At 38.2% G+C, this 19,007-nt stretch overlaps 1 protein-coding gene across 5 annotated transcripts in view; it reads left to right on the forward strand.

The window, feature by feature from the left end:
• The window catches only part of PIEZO2 (piezo type mechanosensitive ion channel component 2), a 440,944-nt gene that overhangs the window by 385,979 nt on the left and 35,958 nt on the right, over positions 1–19,007 (forward strand). For 3 of the 5 annotated variants that reach the window (XM_072828697.1, XM_072828694.1, XM_072828695.1), the window contains 4 exons: positions 4,948–5,062; positions 9,104–9,163; positions 13,046–13,212; positions 14,164–14,330. In XM_072828697.1, the coding sequence (XP_072684798.1) occupies positions 4,948–5,062; positions 9,104–9,163; positions 13,046–13,212; positions 14,164–14,330 (509 nt within the window). Of the gene's footprint in view, positions 1–1,259; positions 1,359–4,947; positions 5,063–9,103; positions 9,164–13,045; positions 13,213–14,163; positions 14,331–19,007 lie in introns of all 5 variants that reach the window. The other 2 variants (XM_072828696.1, XM_072828693.1) reach the window with 1 other exon arrangement.

Below are 19,007 nucleotides of genomic sequence, written 5' to 3' on the forward strand. Positions count from 1 at the left end.
TGTCCTCTGCTAGTTGAAGAGCTTTTCTTTCCAGCAGACCTTGATTGTAGGTCTAGTCTTCGTCCGCTGTGTTCATGTGTAACAGCTTCCAGAAGCTTCTGATTTATATCTGAAATTGTTTATTCATTAAACTGTAATGCTGCTTGCTCTCAGCATTGGTATAATTACTGCAAGAACACTGTTCCCATGAGATCTTCATTCACTCACATCAAAAAAATCTTCTGATGCTATAAACAAAAAATAAAGCTTCCCTGGGTGAACTTTATTTTTCTGTTACATGTAGAAGGTGAAGAAGACTTCGTTAGCATTGCTTTGGATCACTTGAGTGGACTTATATTTTGATATGTGAAAGAGTTGATCATAAAAATAAAGCATTTGCTTTGTTTTTCAAACAAATGGTCATTTAAATGTCATTTCAAATTTTGAAAATCCATTTCATTTGTGTTGCTAAAGATTTGAGAATTTATTGAAATCCCAAAAATAGCTGGCACAGTTCTGATTTTTTTTTTTAAGCTTAATTGCCTTTCCTTTTCAGAACCTGTCATATCATTCTTGGTTACATAGCTCACCAGCCCAGTATGATGTATCCAGTGAATGTCTAATCAATGCTTTATAACTCTACTGGTCAGTAGAGCTACATATGGGGTGCAAGCTTGGTATATATTTCTTTTATGAAGTAGTCACATGTTAAGACTGTTATTTCTCAGTTGTTATACTCTAAGACACATAGATAGAGTGATACCCATCAAGCCACAGGATGGGTCCATGGAAAGGTCATTGTTGCTTTGCTGGCCAGGTCTTCTCAGGCTGGAAGGTGAATACATTCACCCCTGTATTCCCAATGAAATTAAAGAACTAAATTATTTATGGAGACACATTGCTCTGATGCTTCCTCACTAGCCCCATCACTACCTGAATGTGTTTCTTGAAGATGGTGTCTGTGTGCATGTATGGGCCTGGCTTGTCAAATACTAATGACTTGTTTATTTTTATTCTAATGAGTTTTCTTATAACCACCACTCATCGTTCAGCAAAGGAGAAAACATGATCATCCTCGCCATGTTTATGGATTATATGCAATGACTATTTTCCTTATTCCTAACCTACAAGCAAAGCACATTTTACTCTAGCTTCAGTCATTGGCACGTTTTAACCTACTTGATGTAATTGTAGAGACAAACTCATACTGACATCATATATTAAATTATTAGTCTTTGGTGTTTTTCTACTAATCACTCTTGCTTTGTCCTTCTTTGTAGAGAGCTATTGGGAAGTTTGCGTCGGCCATTTTAGCCTTGCCAAAGTCTGTCATTAAACTTCCCAAAACTATTCTTCAGTATTTAATCAGAGCTGCAAAGGTATTTGATGTTTCACTGACATGTGGTGTGTGACTCTCCGCTCCGTAGAACTTTAGACAAGCAGATCCTTGTTGGCCTACACCTGCATTTTCCCTGTTCTATAGATCGTACAATGGAGGAAGTAGAAGAACTTAAAATAGTAGGCAAAGCTTTCCAAGGAGAGTTTTGAGAAGCCAAATTTCCAATTATTTGATTCTTGATCTTCACATGGCACCACAGCCTATCGAAATATAGAGAGAGAAAATGCAGATAAACGTCTACTCTGTCCTTCTTGTAGTTTTGCCTAAGTCACGTCTCATTTTAAAAGGGTCACATCTGGTTGCATGTGTCAGTCCTGATGTGTTACACGTGTGATCATTGTCCTCAGAAAGCTGGTCAAATTATGAATGAGCTAATAAAAGACTCATTTGACCCCATTTCCTTGTTGGTTTCCCATCCAAGTCTCCATCTTCCCTGAATTTGGTATCGTCTTCCATTTACTCTTCTGATTTTGATACAAACCCTCATGAAGCGGTGTTGCCGTGAAAGATCTGTGTAGTTTTTCACTCCCATGTCACCTCAGATAGTGCAGAATAAACTGTGAAAAAGCTGTGTGTCGATTCATCTAATGCACAACAAACATTACCCAGCTACCTATGCTGTAGTCACTCATTACTGAAAATCATAAATAATGAATTACTGTTCATGTACTTTATAGAAAGCTGGTTCTGTTGACTTAATCTGGGGCAGGCATTTGAACTCTTAGGTCTTTATGCTCACATGTTAAGCAAGTGTTTGGATACTGAGGGAGACCAACATTTTTTCCATGTCACCTGGGATCTTATTTAAATGCAGGTTCTGTCAATGAAGCAGGTCCTGTGGCACTTACAATTCTGTAATGCTCTTGAACTCCCAGAGGAAGGGCAGCTGCTGGTCCATTCTGAGTAGGGAAATCTAAACTTCTGGTTCCTCTCATGTTTAAAATGCCAGGAGTCTGAAAGTTCATTTAATATTCAAGGTATTCACTTCCTTAGGATTGTTTTTCTTTTCCCTTTTATGACTACCATATAAGTCTCTCCATTCATATTTATGAGTTTATATGAAAGATTGCAATGTAATTATCAAACAAAGGAGCACCTGGGTGGCTCAGTTAGTTTAGCTTCTGGCTGTTGAATTCAGCTCAGGCTTAGGTCATGAGATGAAGCCCTGTGTGCAGCTCTGCACTGGGTAGGGAGCCTGCTTAAGATTCTCTCTCTCCCTTTCCCTCTGCCTCCTGTGCACCTCCACCAGCTCCCTCCCTAAAAAAATAAAAAATAAAAAAAAATAAAATAAAATAAAATAAAATTTAAAAAAAAATGAAACTAAAATTAAAATTAAAATTAAAATAAAAAAATTAAAACAGAAATAAAATAACTTCTTACAGACAACATAAAGTTCTGGGTCACACCTGAATTAAATGAGAGTTTATTAAATTTAACAAATTTCAGTGAAGAATCTCCATCCACTTTAGTAAAAGTCTCTCCTGTTTTAAAAACTAAATGCCTTATGCATTGTATATTTTCAGTAAGATGAACCTCATTTCCCACTAGCACTGAGAACTTCCAGTAAGAAACTTCTATTTCTTGACTCAGTAAGAATTGGGATCTTTCCTCCCACTTTGTTATCACCATTTCTTGAAACAGTCAGACTGACCCTCTATCAAATATTCCAGTCGCTATATAGGGTTTGAAGTTCCAAACATCAGCATTAAGAAAATTTACCTACAAATAGGGACTCCTCATAGGATTTTCTTCCCTTCTTTTGTTCCCCCTTATTTGAATTATGTAAATTCTCATCTCAGTGAGAAAACACTGATGGACTTAATCATTTAGGGATCATAGGTAGAACCAGGGGATTCCTTTTCATAAGACAAAAGCTGAATGGCACTCACCCTCCTGCAAGACTTCTGCCATCCTGTCCTAAATGCCCCTTCTCCTTCTAGCCTACCCTCCCCATTTTTTTCCAGAACAAAAGAATGCCTCCAACTTGTGTACCTAATACCCTCACAAATCCTGAGTTACTTTTTTATTTTCTATTTTGGGGATTCTGGCATTATCTAAAAGTAATATTGTCATAACCCCTTTTTTTAAAGGAATTGTCATCATATGTTGCTCTTAAACGTGAAAATTTCTTGTGTTTAGCAGTTCAGATTGTTTTAAAAGAATCAATATTTTGCTCAAGCAAGTTTGCTTATGAATGTACTAAACGTCAAAAATATTCTTTTTGGGAGGTGGCAGGTTTAATAAGCAAAGGACCTGACATACATGGCAAAGATACTCTTGATGGAACACCCAATTAGCATGCTCAATACATATCTACCATAAGTTCCTTCATTTGATGTTTCTCCTTCCAGTGTCAGTTCATCTTCTCATTTTCCAAAAAAACTTTTTTGGCATAAAATAAGATTATTTTTTGCCTCCTTGGTTTATTATTCCGAAATAATACAGATGTTCCATTCACATTAATTGCCTGTAGGACTCAGATTTCTACCAGTGAAATAAAAGCAGTGTTCTTCCTTTGTCACCTATGACCTTTACATTTCCATCCATTGAAAAGTTGGATCCCTCTTCATTTTTACTGACATCACCATGCAAGTGGTTTGCTTACACTGTATTTTTCAAAGATTTCAGAAATCTGAAAATAATACAGAATACAGTGAAAATATCTGGGTTTACAAAGTGCTCCCATAAAACATTCCTTTAACTTTATCATTATAATAGAAAACCCAGCTTCCCTGAGACCCAGGTGTGTTTGTGGGTGCATGAGGAGCATGCCTGCTTGGCTTTATGATTACAGATGGCTGACTTTGTCTAACAAGGTTTTCTTTTTGTTCCTTCTGCATGACTTGAGAGACATTTTGCGGGTGGGCTGTTAAAGTTGCTCTCTGGGGGTTATTGGTTTTATTATGTTAATGTAACCATTTTCAGCTTTTGAATGAAAATGACAAAAGGCAACCAAAAGCACCATGGTTGGCCTTCAGTAACATTCTGGAATGACTCCTTCACCTCAACATCACATTAGTTTTTCCTCTACAAATACTAATCAATCTACAAAACCCTTTCTCAAGTCATTGGTCATAGCTGTTTTTTCACAAGGGAGAATATCAAATGTGCATAACTATTTTCCCAAATTAAATGGGCAAATGATGTTTTGTTATTGACTCAAACTTTATTTGCAAGGGGAAAAAAGTACTCCAGTTACCCTTAGCATGGTGCCCAGCGTATCCTATTGTGTGTGATACAAAAGAATCAGAAACTCTCACAAAGTGGTGGTAGTACACAGGGACTTGGGAAGAATGGAGGTTACCCAAGTATCTCATGATTGTGATACCAAATGAAATATATTCCTACAATGTCTGTTTTCATGTTTTATTTCATGATAGTGGAAATAGCACAGGTCAACTCAGAATATTGAGGGATATGGGAGCAGGAGATTTAGTTTGTGCTGGGAGAAAAAAAAAATATATATATATATATGTATTTCCAAAAGTTGGGAAGTTTGGTGTTGGTTCCTTTTCTTTTAATTCAAATTATTACAAAGCTAGAAAATAACTGAACTTTCCCCCCTTCAGTTTGTTTATCAAGCCTGGATCACTGACCCTAAAACAGCACTGCGACAGAGACGCAAAGAGAAAAAAAAGTCTGCAAAAGAAGAACAGAAAAGAAGAAGAAAAGGATCTGGGGAGGGTGAGTGTTGTGTGAATGCAGAGTCCAGCCAGCACTCACTGTTTGTGTGGCCCTGGGATACAGTAGGGAGCTACAAAGGACAGAAGCTTTGCAGGAATGCCATTCTCATATTCTAAGGAGTGCACAGAGTTCTACTTGTCCATCACTGCTCATATCTGACCCTTGGAATAAATAAAAACATGAATTTAAGTTAAGATACATTTTATAGAATGAAAAAGAGAGAGGAGCAAAATAAATCCAAAGAAAGTAGAAGGAAAAAATTAATTTTTAAGCAGATGTTAAGTCACAGAAAAGAAATACAAGACAAGATCTATCATTAAGTGAAAAGTTGATTCCTAGAAAAAATTTTTGGAAATTTTTTGGATAAACTTTTGTAAATTTGACTAAGAGGAAAAGGCAAAACACATGTAAACAGGATCAGAAGCCAAAAATGGAACATAACTACCAATACCATATTCAGCATATTTGAAAATATACAATAGGAAGACATTTCTGAAAATTGCAAAAATTCCAAGCTACAACAAACACCAAAATCAAGGTGACAGTGTGAAAGGGGGGGCCATCAGAAAAAATATTTTCATTATTTATATGAGACTAAAGATTAGTATTCTAGATATACTAAGAACTTCTAAAAAGTAGTAAAAGAAAAAATTAACCCAATATATGAATAGATATGAAAAATAATTTACAGATCAGGAAACAGAAATAGCCAAAAGAATCTCAGCTTCACTACTAATACAAGAAACACAACTAATACTTGGACGTACTACTGTTTTCCTTGTTTGTTTTTTTATCTCAGATTGGCAAAAACCCAAACATTTGTTAATATCACTGTTTAGAGCTAGTGGGAAGATAGGTGCCTGTATGAGTTATAACTCATACAACACTATACATGGAGTAGTAAAGTAGTGCATTCACTTTGAAGAGCAATATGCTAATATCTACAAAAATGTTAAATGTCCATATCCTACTACAGATCAGTCCTACTTCAAGCTGTGTGACTTAACCTGAAGCAATATTTGCACAACCTGAAGCAATATTTGCACATGTGCACAAAGACGCATGTCCAAGAATATTTATCAAACATTTGTTAATAATAAAAACTTGGAATTCGGGATCCCTGGGTGGCGCAGCGGTTTGGCGCCTGCCTTTGGCCCAGGGCGCGATCCTGGAGACCCGGGATCGAATCCCACATCGGGCTCCCTGCATGGAGCCCGCTTCTCTCTCTGCCTGTGTCTCTGCCTCTCTCTCTCTCTCTCTCTCTCTCTCTGTGACTATCATGAATAAATAAATAAAATCTTTAAAAAAAAAAAAAAACTTGGAATTCTATTCAGTAGTTTAAAAAGCGAGATGGATCATAGTTGATCCTAGAACAATGTGGGGGTTGGGGCACTGACCCCCACAGAGTCAAAAATCTTGTATGACTTTTGACACACCCAAAAGTTAACTACTAGTAGCCTATTGTTGACCAGAAGACTTACCAATAGCATAAACAGTCGATTAATACATATTTTGTCTGTTACATGTATTATATATTGTATTCTAACAATAAAGTAAGCTAGAGAAAAATGTGATCAAGAAAATCATAAGGAAGACAAAATGCATTTGCAGAACTGTACTGTATTTATAAAAAAATAATTCACATATAAATGGACTTGCACAGTTGAAACCTGTGCTGACCTTGAACTTGACATAATGTTAAATGAAAAGTATTATGTTGCAAATGGCATGCACATTATAAAACCATTTATGAAACAACAGAAGCCAGTGTTCCTCAAGACAGTATTTTGCATTTTTAATAGGTGAATATAATACTGCATAAATGCAAGAGAAAGACCAAGAAGAATACTTAGCAATTAATAACAGTGGTTACTTCTGGGAGAGGAATAGGAGTCTCTTCTGTGGAGAGACTGAGATTAAGTGGTATGATTTTAGGGAACTTTAGGTTTAGCTGTTATATTTTGATTCTTTACAAAGAAAATCTATGCAGATTTTTTTTTTGTGAAATTAAAAATGTATTGAAAAAATCAGAGAAAAGGAAGCATAATTACTAATGGAACTCTAACTACAAACTCTCTCTCCTCTTTGCCCATTCTGCTCCCTGCTATCTCCTGGTAGCTTTAATTTTATTTTACTTTATTGGTTTAAAAGACAAAATGAAGGCACAGCCAATGTAACAAGACAAGCAGTCAAGAAGTAGATGTGACAATCTGCCATGGAAACACATCCCTGCAGGTGCCACATCCTCACAATGTGGGGTGTTCATTTCCACTCCTTACTCATGTGTTCCGTAAATGTGTGCAGGCACCGTTTCTTCTGTTTATTTTCAAAAATGAGTGCGTGCTATGTAAATCAGTCTGGTACATTCATTAGCATTGTGTTATGAACATTTCTCCAATTAAGTATTTATAAAACTATATCATCCTTTTTTAATGACTGCAAAATAATCTACAATATGGATATGCATAATTTATTCAACTATTCCATCACTAATGGACATTGTTTGCTTTCAAATTTTTGCCACAATGAACAATGCTATCATAGTTACCCTTGCACAAAAATGCATACAGGCATGCATATACATGTGTGTATATTTAAATGCATAGCTAAAGGTCAGGAAAACACAGAGTTTCCACAGAATAGATTATCAAAAGTGGGATTTCTGAGTAAGGACGTATGACCTTTTATACTTTAATATATGTTTTCCCAAAAGGTTTTAGAAATTTACATTCCTATGTGTAAGGTACAGGAGTGTCCATTTCCCTACAGCCTAATCTTACAGAATGTTATTTTTTGTACTGTTTGTTTTTCTTAGAGATGACAGATGGCTTTTATTTTCATTTGAATTTCCCTAACTAATGAGACTGAGCATTTTTTATTTCCTATTTTCATGGTATTCTGTACTTCCAAATCTAAGATTTAAACATTTTTATCATTTTCCAAAATATTATTCCGTTGGGTTGTTTGTCCTTACTGATTTAGAGAATATTTATATATTAGAGATATTATCCTTTCCTCATGTGTTACAAGTATTTTTCCCATTTAAATTTTTTTTTTTAATTTATTTATGATAGCCACGGAGAGAGAGAGAGAGAGGCAGAGACATAGGCAGAGGGAGAAGCAGGCTCCATGCACCAGGAGCCTGATGTGGGATTCGATCCCAGGTCTCCAGGATCGCGCCCTGGGCCAAAGGCAGGCGCCAAACCGCTGCGCCACCCAGGGATCCCGTATTTTTCCCATTTAGTGCTTATTTTTTATTTAGTTTATAGCATATGTTATATAAACAATTTTTTTTTTCTGACGTCAAAGAGGTCTCAATTTCTTTTTGCAGTTTCAGGGTTTCCATGTTGCTAAAGAAAATCTTTCCCCCACATATTATGCAAATGTTTTCCTTTATTTCTTCACAGTATTATTTATATTTTGAATTTTTATTATTTTGTGAAGTAGAAATCTAATTTGTTTACTTTTACATAGATAGACCACTATGCTATCCTTGTTTATTAGATTATCCTCCCTTTTTCTAGTGAACCTAAATGCTACTTTTGTCAATATTAAGCTCCCATTTATTCTTTGGTATGTTTCTGGATTCTGAACTCTGATCCACTATCCTACTGTCTAGTTCTGGGCCAATGTCATCTGTTTTTTAGTTCAGTAGCTGGATAGTTAGTTTTAATATTTAGTGTTGCAAATTCCCCCCACTAGCACCCTTTTACTCCAAACTTGTACTTGCTGTCCTCAGACATTTGTTCTTAATGTCTAAGAACAAATCTTAGAATGTTCTAAAATTATTTGACTAGTCCTAAAAATGGTTTAGCCAGTGGATTATAGTTTATTTATTCCTAGTTATACATGATTCTTACTCTGGAATGGAGTAAAGGGAATCTGAGAGCTATGGATTCTTACAACTTTTTCCTGAGAGCTCTTAAATTAGGCAGATATTCTAAATTTAATTGCAAAATAACTTTTACTCCAGAAGAGTAGTGTTGACATTTAATTTCCCCTAAAACGATCTAACTCATGTTTATTGGACACACTGGGCAGGTCCTGTGGAGTGGGAAGACCGAGAGGATGAACCAATCAAAAAGAAATCCGATGGACCAGGTAACCAAAGACAAATATGAACTGGGGGGAATTTGAAAATGTTGCTTTCCCAGAAGGTATGTCATGGGAGGCTGCCTAAAAATAATTAATCAAAAACTATTTCTGGACTATGGCTAAATAATCAATGTCCCTTGAAATCTCATCTTAAGTAAAATTTCAAAGTGACTCCTTAAAGTAGATTTGACCTTTACACTGTTGGATTGAATGTTGGATTAGAGTCAGTTTGTAAACTATTTTATCCAAATATCTATGAGAGAGGATTTGGGGAGCAAATTATAAATGTCCCATGGAAGCCACCAATATAAAAGCACAAAAAATATTGGCAATCAATTTTAAAGGACATAGAAAGAAGGAGTTAAATCAGAGGTAAGTACAGTTGGAGAAATGAGACGATTCTAGAAGTTTAGGCCAAAGTCTTCACTTGATGAAGTGGTATTCCCAGTGAGTTTGCTCAGGATTCTACAGCTACTAAGTGAAAGAGTCAGAGACTGAATCCATATCTTCTAATTCCTAGCTCAGTCATGGTGTCATTTGGGCTTCATAGGATGTGAGTGGTGGAGGGAAATTTCTCCATGAAGGCAAAAAAAAAAAAAAAAAAAAAAAAAGCAAGACAAAAGCTTCCAAATGAAATGAACTCAAATGTCTCTCTAATTCCATAAACATATCATTTCCTCCATGTCATAGGGCTGGAACTCCTGTGTACATACATTTATTTATCAGCAGGCAAGATTTTCAGGCGCACTTATTCTGGACATGAATACTTCCAAGGATGCCATCTGCTGGCCCAAAATGAGACTAACACCACCTACGACATCGTTCTTAAACCTGAACCCCCATTTCCAGATTATTTGACTCACACATATGTGGAGAACACCAGATGTTCTATTATTGCTGCAAAGTTACATACAGTAATAGTAGCTAACACTTTGGATCACACATCTTTACCGGGCACTTTCCAAGAGCTTTAGACATATTAACCGCTTACCTCAAAATCCCTCTCCCTCATTTAACAGATAAGAAACTGAGGCAGAAAAAGATTAGCTGACTTTTCCAAGTCTACACAACCACTAAGAGGCAGAGTTGGGATTTGAACCAAAAAAGTCTAAATTCAGAGTATGTGACTTTAACCATGATGCCTTAATGACTCTGGCGAAAAAATAAATAAAAATTTTAAATGCAATTTCCACATGTTAGTTTGTGGTCACTCAGGTTAATAAAGTGTGTGTTATTCGTGTCTCCAACACAGCAATTTTAGTTTTACCTTCAGGACCAGCCTTGGCAAAACTGTAAAATAATCATATGTATCATTACTACCTCCCAGGCAATAATTGTGTATATGAGAAAAAAATTGTCAAAAATTGTCAAGTTTATCGATAGGTGTAATCCCCAAGTCCTTCAGCCTCTAGGGCTCAGACTTTCTTTTTATGTCAAACCAATCAGCTAGAGATTCTGTCCAAAGAACTGTGGGATATACGAACCTTGGCTCAGATTAAACCCCAAACAGGAGCTGGGGGGAGAAGGCAGCAGCAATATAGATGCCCATGGCTGCCTTTGGCTCAGAATTGCTCTTCTGTGGAATCTGCAGGACCTCCCTCCATGCAGCATCATGTAGCAGCTGGTCCCTTCCTGGGCTGCTTTGTTCATCAGAAGATGCTCTCATTTCCTTACTTCCTAAAGTACACCTCATGGAAGACTGTTAGGTGTGATGGCATTTTACAGAGGCTTTGGGGAATAGCAGGGGTGGATGGGGCAGTGACAGCAGAGTCAGGAAGCAACTTCAAGGGGAAAGTCAGTGATCACTGTTCCTGCCTCAGTGGGTCTCTCCCTAGCTGGTGCCTCTGGGGCCTGGCTCATTAGATCATTCCCGCTTTCTTTCCCAGGTACCAGCTGGCAACTCCAAGATTCCTGTTCCTTCAGTAGGTAGAACTGTTCAACTCTTCTTTGTCTCTATCTTGCCCACCTGGACTCTGTCCTGAGGCCACCCTGTTCATAGATAAACTTCCCTTCAGTGCTTCTCCTGTTGAAAAGAGCAAACCTTTCCCCAAGAGAAACTCTGCCTTCCTCCTAGGCAATCCAATTCACAAATAACGTTTTTCCCCTATTACAAAGTCAAATTCAGAGTCAGACTGTGGTCTATAGAAAGAGAGAGGATTAGCGGTGAGCAGGGGTGATTCATGCCAATGTCACATCTGATTGCACTGGATTTAGTGTAGGCAACTATACAACCTTCAGGCCAAATCCCACCTGCTGCTTTTATGGCTTGTTAGCTAAGGATGATTTTTACACTTTTCTATGGTTGAAAAAAATCAAAAGAAGAATCATGACATATGAAAATTATAAAATTCAAACTTCACGAATAAAGTTTTATTGGAAACCCAGCTGTGCCCATTCATAGACATTGTCTATAGCTGCTTGCACGCACACCACACTAGAAAAGACGAAGAGTTGTAGTAGGGACAGTATGGCCTGCAAGCCAAAGATATTTATTGTCAGATCGCATCTACAAAAAGTTTGATGAGCCCTGCATAAGACCATAGAGGCTTATGCCCTTTTCTGCATGCTATACTCAATTCCAAACTATAATCATTAATCATAAATTCATTAAGATTTTACTATGACACTTGAATCTGTTTTCTTTTTCTTTCTTTTCTTCTTCCTTCCTTTTTTTTTCAGTTGGGAGAAGGTTGAAGGGTACAAGCTGTTTTTCTTGATGGTGGTAGAGGTGGTGGTGTTTTAGGTTTTCGTTAGTAAACACTTAAGGCGGTTTTTGATTCATTATGATGTTTGCTAAGTATTCACTTTACCGTGGTGTTTGAAATCACAAATAAAACATAATCTTTGAAATGCCAAGTTAAAAAAAATTCACGTGGATCAAAATTTGGTGGCCCAGTTTGAAGGATTCCTTGTGTACCAGTCGAGAAACCATTGGCTTATGGGAATGGATGAATCAAACAGGCAGTTAAGACACCATCTTAAAAAAAAAAAAAAAAAAAGACACCATCTTCCCTCTTTTATTTCAATTCTGACCTCAAATAAGTTAGGTCACAGTTGGAACCTCCTCAAATCTTAATGATCATCAGGGAGCTCCTGTGGAATTCTCTGAGGGCACAAGGAAGGCACATGTGCTGCACCCAGATGATGTCACAGACACGGTGGCAATCTGAGCTGAGCTTACCATGCTGGGCAGGTTGGCCAGGCTCCCCACATCACAGTGGCAGACAGAGAAGGGAACCCAAGTGCATCAGGAATCTTACAGCATCTGTTGGTTGTACAGGATTGATCCCATGTGCAGAATTTGGCGAAGCTCAATATAATGAAATAGAATGATGGAGATAATTTAGTAGTATCTGAGCCCTTTTACACAATAAGCTGGAACGTGTTTTAACTGAAATGCAGCTGCAGTGACAAGCATCAAAAGTCTTACTGAATCAATAGAATTGTTTCCAACAATAATCATTACTTAAGAAAAGAAGAACTTTATTTAAATAGCATTAAAGGACCCAGTTTCCTGGATAGATAGACTGTTTCTGTCCCTGTGTCATCAAGAGAAACATCTTTGAGTGCAATATCTACTTTTTATCAAACCTATTATCTGTCAATGGGCCTATTCCAACTGCTGTTTTGACTACAGGATAAAAATTCTATCCCAGTTGGGTTTTGATGCTGCCAGTGCATGTCTCGATAGACCCACCCATAGCTTCCTATACTGCCTGTCTTCCTTCATGCCCCCCATCATGCTGAGTGTCACGTGCATCACTCCGTATTAGGCATGCTGGTCTGAAGCCAGGTCTGCCTTTGGTAAAACATCGCTGTGCTACACAACAGCAAAATGGCTGATGGTATTTTGCTCCTTTGAAATCTTGTTGCTTTTCTTCTTCCTAGATAATATCATCAAGAGGATATTTAATATTTTGAAATTTACCTGGGTTCTGTTTCTGGCAACAGTGGATAGTTTCACAACTTGGCTTAACTCCATTTCAAGGGAGCATATTGATATATCTACAGTTCTGAGAATTGAAAGATGCATGCTGACCAGAGAAATTAAAAAGGTAACACTGTTGGTACAATTCTTTTTGCTTCTTCCCACATTATAAGGATTTTAAAAGTCAATGTCCAGGGCTCCAAATAGGATAACACAAAATCTGCAGTGTGTCTTTCAGACTGTCTTTACATAACCCTTCTGTTTTTCTGTATATTTAAATCTGCTCCATGCTCAGAATTAAAATAATCAGACACTGCATGCACATATGCACATGTGTGTGCACACATGCACGCACAGTCCTGGGACAATGGCCAGTTTATTCATTCTGTTCCTTCCCCTCCCCAGTTTGCAAGTCCACAGGCTCTACTGTCTCGTGGATTATGTTGTTTAGTCTGGGAAGTGTGATCTGAAACTTTAAGATATATGCAGAGCAACAAAATATCATCATATACAGTTTATAGATAGTATTTAAAACTAATAGTTTGTTTCTGAAAAAGTTACTATCATTTAGCAAAATTACCTACATATAAGAAAGGGTTTGTTGAAAAGGTTTTATCTTATTTTTATTGAGATATAATACATAAAACATATTAGTTTCAGATGTATGATGTAATGATTTGATATTTGTATATATTGTAAAATGATCACAGTTAGTTGATTTAACATCCATCAGCACACATTGTTCCTGGGTTTTTTTTTTTTTTCTTGTGATGGGAACTATTAAGTTCTAGTCTTTTAGAAACTTTCAAAAATGCAGTACAGTTACCATGCTGTCCATGACATCCCCAGGACTTATGGCCTTTTGAACATCTTCACCCATAACCAAAAAGGGATTTCTTGTGAGCCTTACCCAGTGATATTGGGAGCCATTAATCCAATGAGTTAAAATCAATCCCCACCTTGACTAGCTTTGTAATCTTCGTGCAAGGTGTGTGTGCCGATGAGAGTTACCGGTATTGAGAAATGCCAGGTGGCCACACCGGCAAATAAGAACTGTGGCGCTGTCTCCCCTCCACAGGGCAACGTCCCCACTCGGGAGAGCATCCACATGTACTACCAGAACCACATCATGAACCTTTCCAGAGAGTCTGGACTGGACACCATTAACGACCGTCCTGGTGCAGCTTCCGGTGCACAGACAGCCCACAGGATGGATAGCTTAGATTCACATGACAGTATCTCCAGGTATTTCACGTTCTAAACAGTGGGTTTGCTTTTGACAAAGGTAAAAGAGGTGGGCTGCAGCAATATGAGAAATGAATGTCTGCGGAAACAGTTAATCAGAAACTGACATGGATCCCCACCCCCCTCAGCCTACCTGCCTGCGTGCAGCAAAGCAAAAAGAATCCTGTCCTCCCCTTGACTGAGCCAGGTACAATCAGGTATCAATAATAGGCTACTAGAGGGGTGCCTAGTGGCTCAATTGGTTAAGTGTCCCACTCTTGACCTCACCTCAAGTCTGGATCTCAGGGCCGTGAGTTTGAACCCCATGAGTTTGAGCTCTACACCAAGTGTGGAGCCTACTTTTAAAAAAAAAAAAAAGACCATATTAGAAACACCTGTATGACTCACAAGCCTAGGACAGAGACTTCCAAGCTGGAGGCAAATAAGAATGAGTGAGCCTTTCCAATCACAAAGTGACTGTGTCAATGGCTGTATCTTTAATTCCTCTGAAAAAATGCTGCCCCGCAGAGTATTTTCTTTACTAGAATCTTCTACCATCTGTTGCTATCTTTGATCTTGTCCTTTCAGAATTGTTACTTTGTGATCCATAATAAAAATTCAAGAAGGGAGTCTATCAGCTTTCATCTTCTCTGGCCTGTGGGATCACATGCATAGTCTCACTACAGGAGCCCTGTACTCACCACGGGCCAGCGTGACAGAGTGTACATGGGCTACCTCACTGTATCCTCGAAAGCCCCAGATGCATGTTATCATCCCCATTTCACAGAACATGAAGTTCAGTTACAGAGAGTAAGTCACTTACCCAAAGCCACACAGCTAGGAAGTATTTTAAAAGAAGAGCCACGAACAATCCAAAACCACATGGTTCAGCTCAGAGCCCGGTCTCTCAACCACTAAGGTATGCGGCCCCTCATGGCCTTTTCCTGCACTCCAGGCCAACTTTGAGAACTGATGTGCCTTTCTTACTACCTACCCCAGTTGAGCCTTCCCATTCTTTCCCTCAATTTTCTAGACAGCTGCTGCCGATTGCACGGAGCTAGCTTCTGAGTTAAAGCTGAAGTCCTGTGTTTGGAGGAGGCTGACATGCCTAGGATGATTAGCTAGATGGGATGAGTCACACCTGGTATACATCTTTATAGGGCAGGAACATCACCACTGAGGACTTTTGTTGCTTTTATTAAACATGTTTAAAAGTACCTCTTCCATGCTAGCCCCTGAACTTGATTTTGAGATAGACACATGAAGGTACATCATCTCTAAGTAGTGTGAGTCTGGGAAGAAATACCTACCCATAGGACTCTCCACAGAACCCTGGGTTGGGGGATCCCTGGGTGGTGCAGAGGTTTGGCACCTGCCTTTGGCCCAGGGCGCGATCCTGGAGACCCAGGATCGAATCCCACGTCAGGCTCCCGGTGCATGGAGCCTGCTTCTCCCTCTGCCTGTGTCTCTGCCTCTCTCTCTCTCTCTCTCTCTCTCTCTGTGACTATCATAAAAAAAAAAAAAAAAAAACCACTCTGGGTTGGGATGCCTGCCTTGGGAAAGGCCGCAGGCACGCCAGGTATCCCTGCTGTCTTATTAAGCCCCTGGAGAGCCTGGGGTGCAGGTCTTTAGAGGCCTGTTGGAATATCTGTCCTCCACAGATACTGAATATATTACAGGACAAGATAGGAGAAGGAACTGAGACCATTTTATTGATACCAAATCCAAAACAGACAACTACAAGTTGAAATTGCAACCAGAATGGGGAGAGGTGGGTAAGAAAAAGTTTTACCTTGAAGAGCTCTGTTTAGCTATTGCTGCATTGCTATATTTGAGCTTCTCCAATTGTACCTGTAGTCTTGCTACCCAATAATTACCTATTGATGCAGATCTATATTTATTGGTATGGAAAGATATTCATTGCATTGAATGAAGATTTAAAATAGAATGTATACGAAAACTTCATTTTTATTTGTGAAAAAAATATCTGTATTCATGTATTGATTTAAATGTGATTTTTAAAAAGATTTTGTTTATTTATTAATGAGAGAGAGTGAGAGAGGCAGAGACATAGGCAGAGGGAGAAGCAGGCTCCATGCAGGGAGCCCGACGTGGGACTCGATCCCAGGTCTCCAGGATCAGGCCCTGGACTGAAGGCGGCGCTAAACCGCTGAGCGACCCAGGCTACCCTAAATGTGATTTTTGTACTAGATAAAATTCTGCTTGGATATATCCCTGCCCTCTACTTTCCCCCAAAATAGGGATGGATTCTTTTAAATCAGGGAAAATCAAAGGCATATATTTTCCCTTTAATTTGGGAATAATCTTTGCTCATTTGTCAGCTCCAAAAAAAACAGACATATTTCTGCTATCGTAGATTTCTGTGAGAAGAGACACTTAGGACAGAAATTCTTTTAAGACTTTCAAGGTCAAAAAACAAAAAAGACTTTCAAGGTCAAAACATTTATTTGCTAATTGAGATCCTGTTCAAAGTGTTTTTAATATCTAGAATAAGATAAGCGACTAGTAGAACAGTGGGCATGCTAATAAAAGTTTCTCATTCTCTTTACACCCAAACATACATACATTTCTTATCAGTAATTCCAAAACCACTAGCAATAGAAAAGTTACAAAGTGAAAATCTAGTGTCCTTTTATTGACAAGTACTGACGGCACCCCCTTGTGTGTCTTCCTGAAAATGCCCCACAATCTGCATTTTTGAAAGGGGAGCTTCATTCTCTTTGGACAGACTCCACTGAGATGAAAAAATCATTACAGTTTGCATTTTATTTTTACTTTTTGCAAATCATAAATAACTGTCCTATTTGGAAGCTGCCAACTTTTTAAATTTGTCCTTATTGCAACAATTTTCTCTATATGTAGACCAGTAATTTAAACAGAATTATTTTCTCTTTGAATTCATTTTTATGCAAAAACTGAAATTCCATTTTTATCCACATTCTACCAAGGCTCATACATATACCAAGTTACTTCATGATAGCTCTTCCCTTAAAAATAAATAGAGACCGCATGACCATGTGTGCAAGTGTGTCAGCAGGAAGGCAGAGGGAGACAAGATTTGTCTAAACGGGGAAAAAAAAAATGTGTCAAAATGTAGTGAATATCCAAGATGCTGATAGATGCTGCCTCCTAGTTACTGGGGTAAATGAAGGTCAGGGGATCACAGAGTTTCCAAACCTACCCACTTTATAAACTATTCATGATCAAACAACTGGTTTTCAGAAAGAGGAAGATAATGGTAGGAGGAGAAAAATGCTGAAATATTCTAACATCCAAAGGGGAAAAGTGCAAATAAGTACAAATTTTTCCCATAAATTTTAAAGAATTTCACAGGCCTCCTGACCTGGCTTGAGAATAGCTGCTCAAGAGTCAAGCTCTGAATCAAACAAATAAAAGAGAGTATTAGAGAGTGAATTGAAAATAAGTTGTCCATAATATAAACATAATTGATTCCTGTATTAGTAACTTTTAACTACATAACACTGACAACATGCCTGATCAAGAAATTAATTTAATAGTATAAGTCATAACCTAAGAGGGATAAAAGAAGAGGAAGACTGGTTAAAATAAAATCAGTAACTGCCTTTAAATCGGACCCAAGATTACAAATATAAAACCACACCCATGATCAAAAACCTGAGACAGGAGTTATTTAAATCCATTGATGGCTTTTTCACAAAACCTGTTAAAATACCCCCCAAATTTAGAAGTGGTCAATCAATCAATGAATTTACTAGTAGAAAACCAGGACCTTTAAAATTAGTTCCTAATGTATCTTTTATTTCTTATTTCAACCCAAAGAAAAGAGAGACATGATAGGGTTCGTTATGTCATTAATAAATGAATCATCATGCCAGCTCTTTCTAAATGGCTGAGCTCCACTTCCAGTTTTCTGCTTTAGGAAACTATCAAATCTGCAGACAAAATCTGTCTATATTAAAGCCTACAGGAAGCCACAATCTAGCTGATTGCTAGAAAGGTAGGAATCTTCCCAAGGAGGAATTCAGAGTGTGGAAGTTCACTCGGAGACACCTGTGTTACTAAGCAGGGTCTAGCACCATCCCCAGTGGGGCCACACGCACTTAGTGTGGCCCCGTCCCCTATGCAGGGGACCTAGCCTGGGTGGAGCTGTCCCAAAGGCCACGCTCTGCTCTGGCATCCAAGTCACCTGTTTTCACCCTGGAGCTTACTGCAGATGGGATTGGGATGAGACTTTGTATTCCCTCTGACTTATTGCAAAAATCACTCTTTCCTTCAAATCCAGCTGTAAAAATGGCACTTATTTTAATGGTTGTTTTATGAAATCAGATATCATCTACATTCCCAGAAAACAAATTATTTAAATTGTTGTGAGAAACATTAGATGACATTCTAAGGAGCATTCCTAGATATGAAGGGAGTGGTTATCACTTGAAATATGTCACCTAAGAGGCTGCATGTGCCCCAGGGTGGCTCAAAGTGTGGGCTGATTGGTGCGGTGATAGCACCTGTCCCTTCAGGCTTGTCATCTGGGCCTGTTATCAGAAAGCTCCTCATCTTCCTTTCCACTTTTCAAACTGCCCTGGATTGGACGATAAATTGGTGATATTCCATATGACCCAACTGGGTGGGATGGTGTGGAGTGTGAGGGCAAGCTACTGTGACAGTGGACTCAGACATTAACAAGACAAGTCACAC

Source organism: Canis lupus, chromosome 6 (genome assembly GCF_048164855.1).
Source record: "Canis lupus baileyi chromosome 6, mCanLup2.hap1, whole genome shotgun sequence".
NCBI lineage: Eukaryota > Metazoa > Chordata > Mammalia > Carnivora > Canidae > Canis > Canis lupus.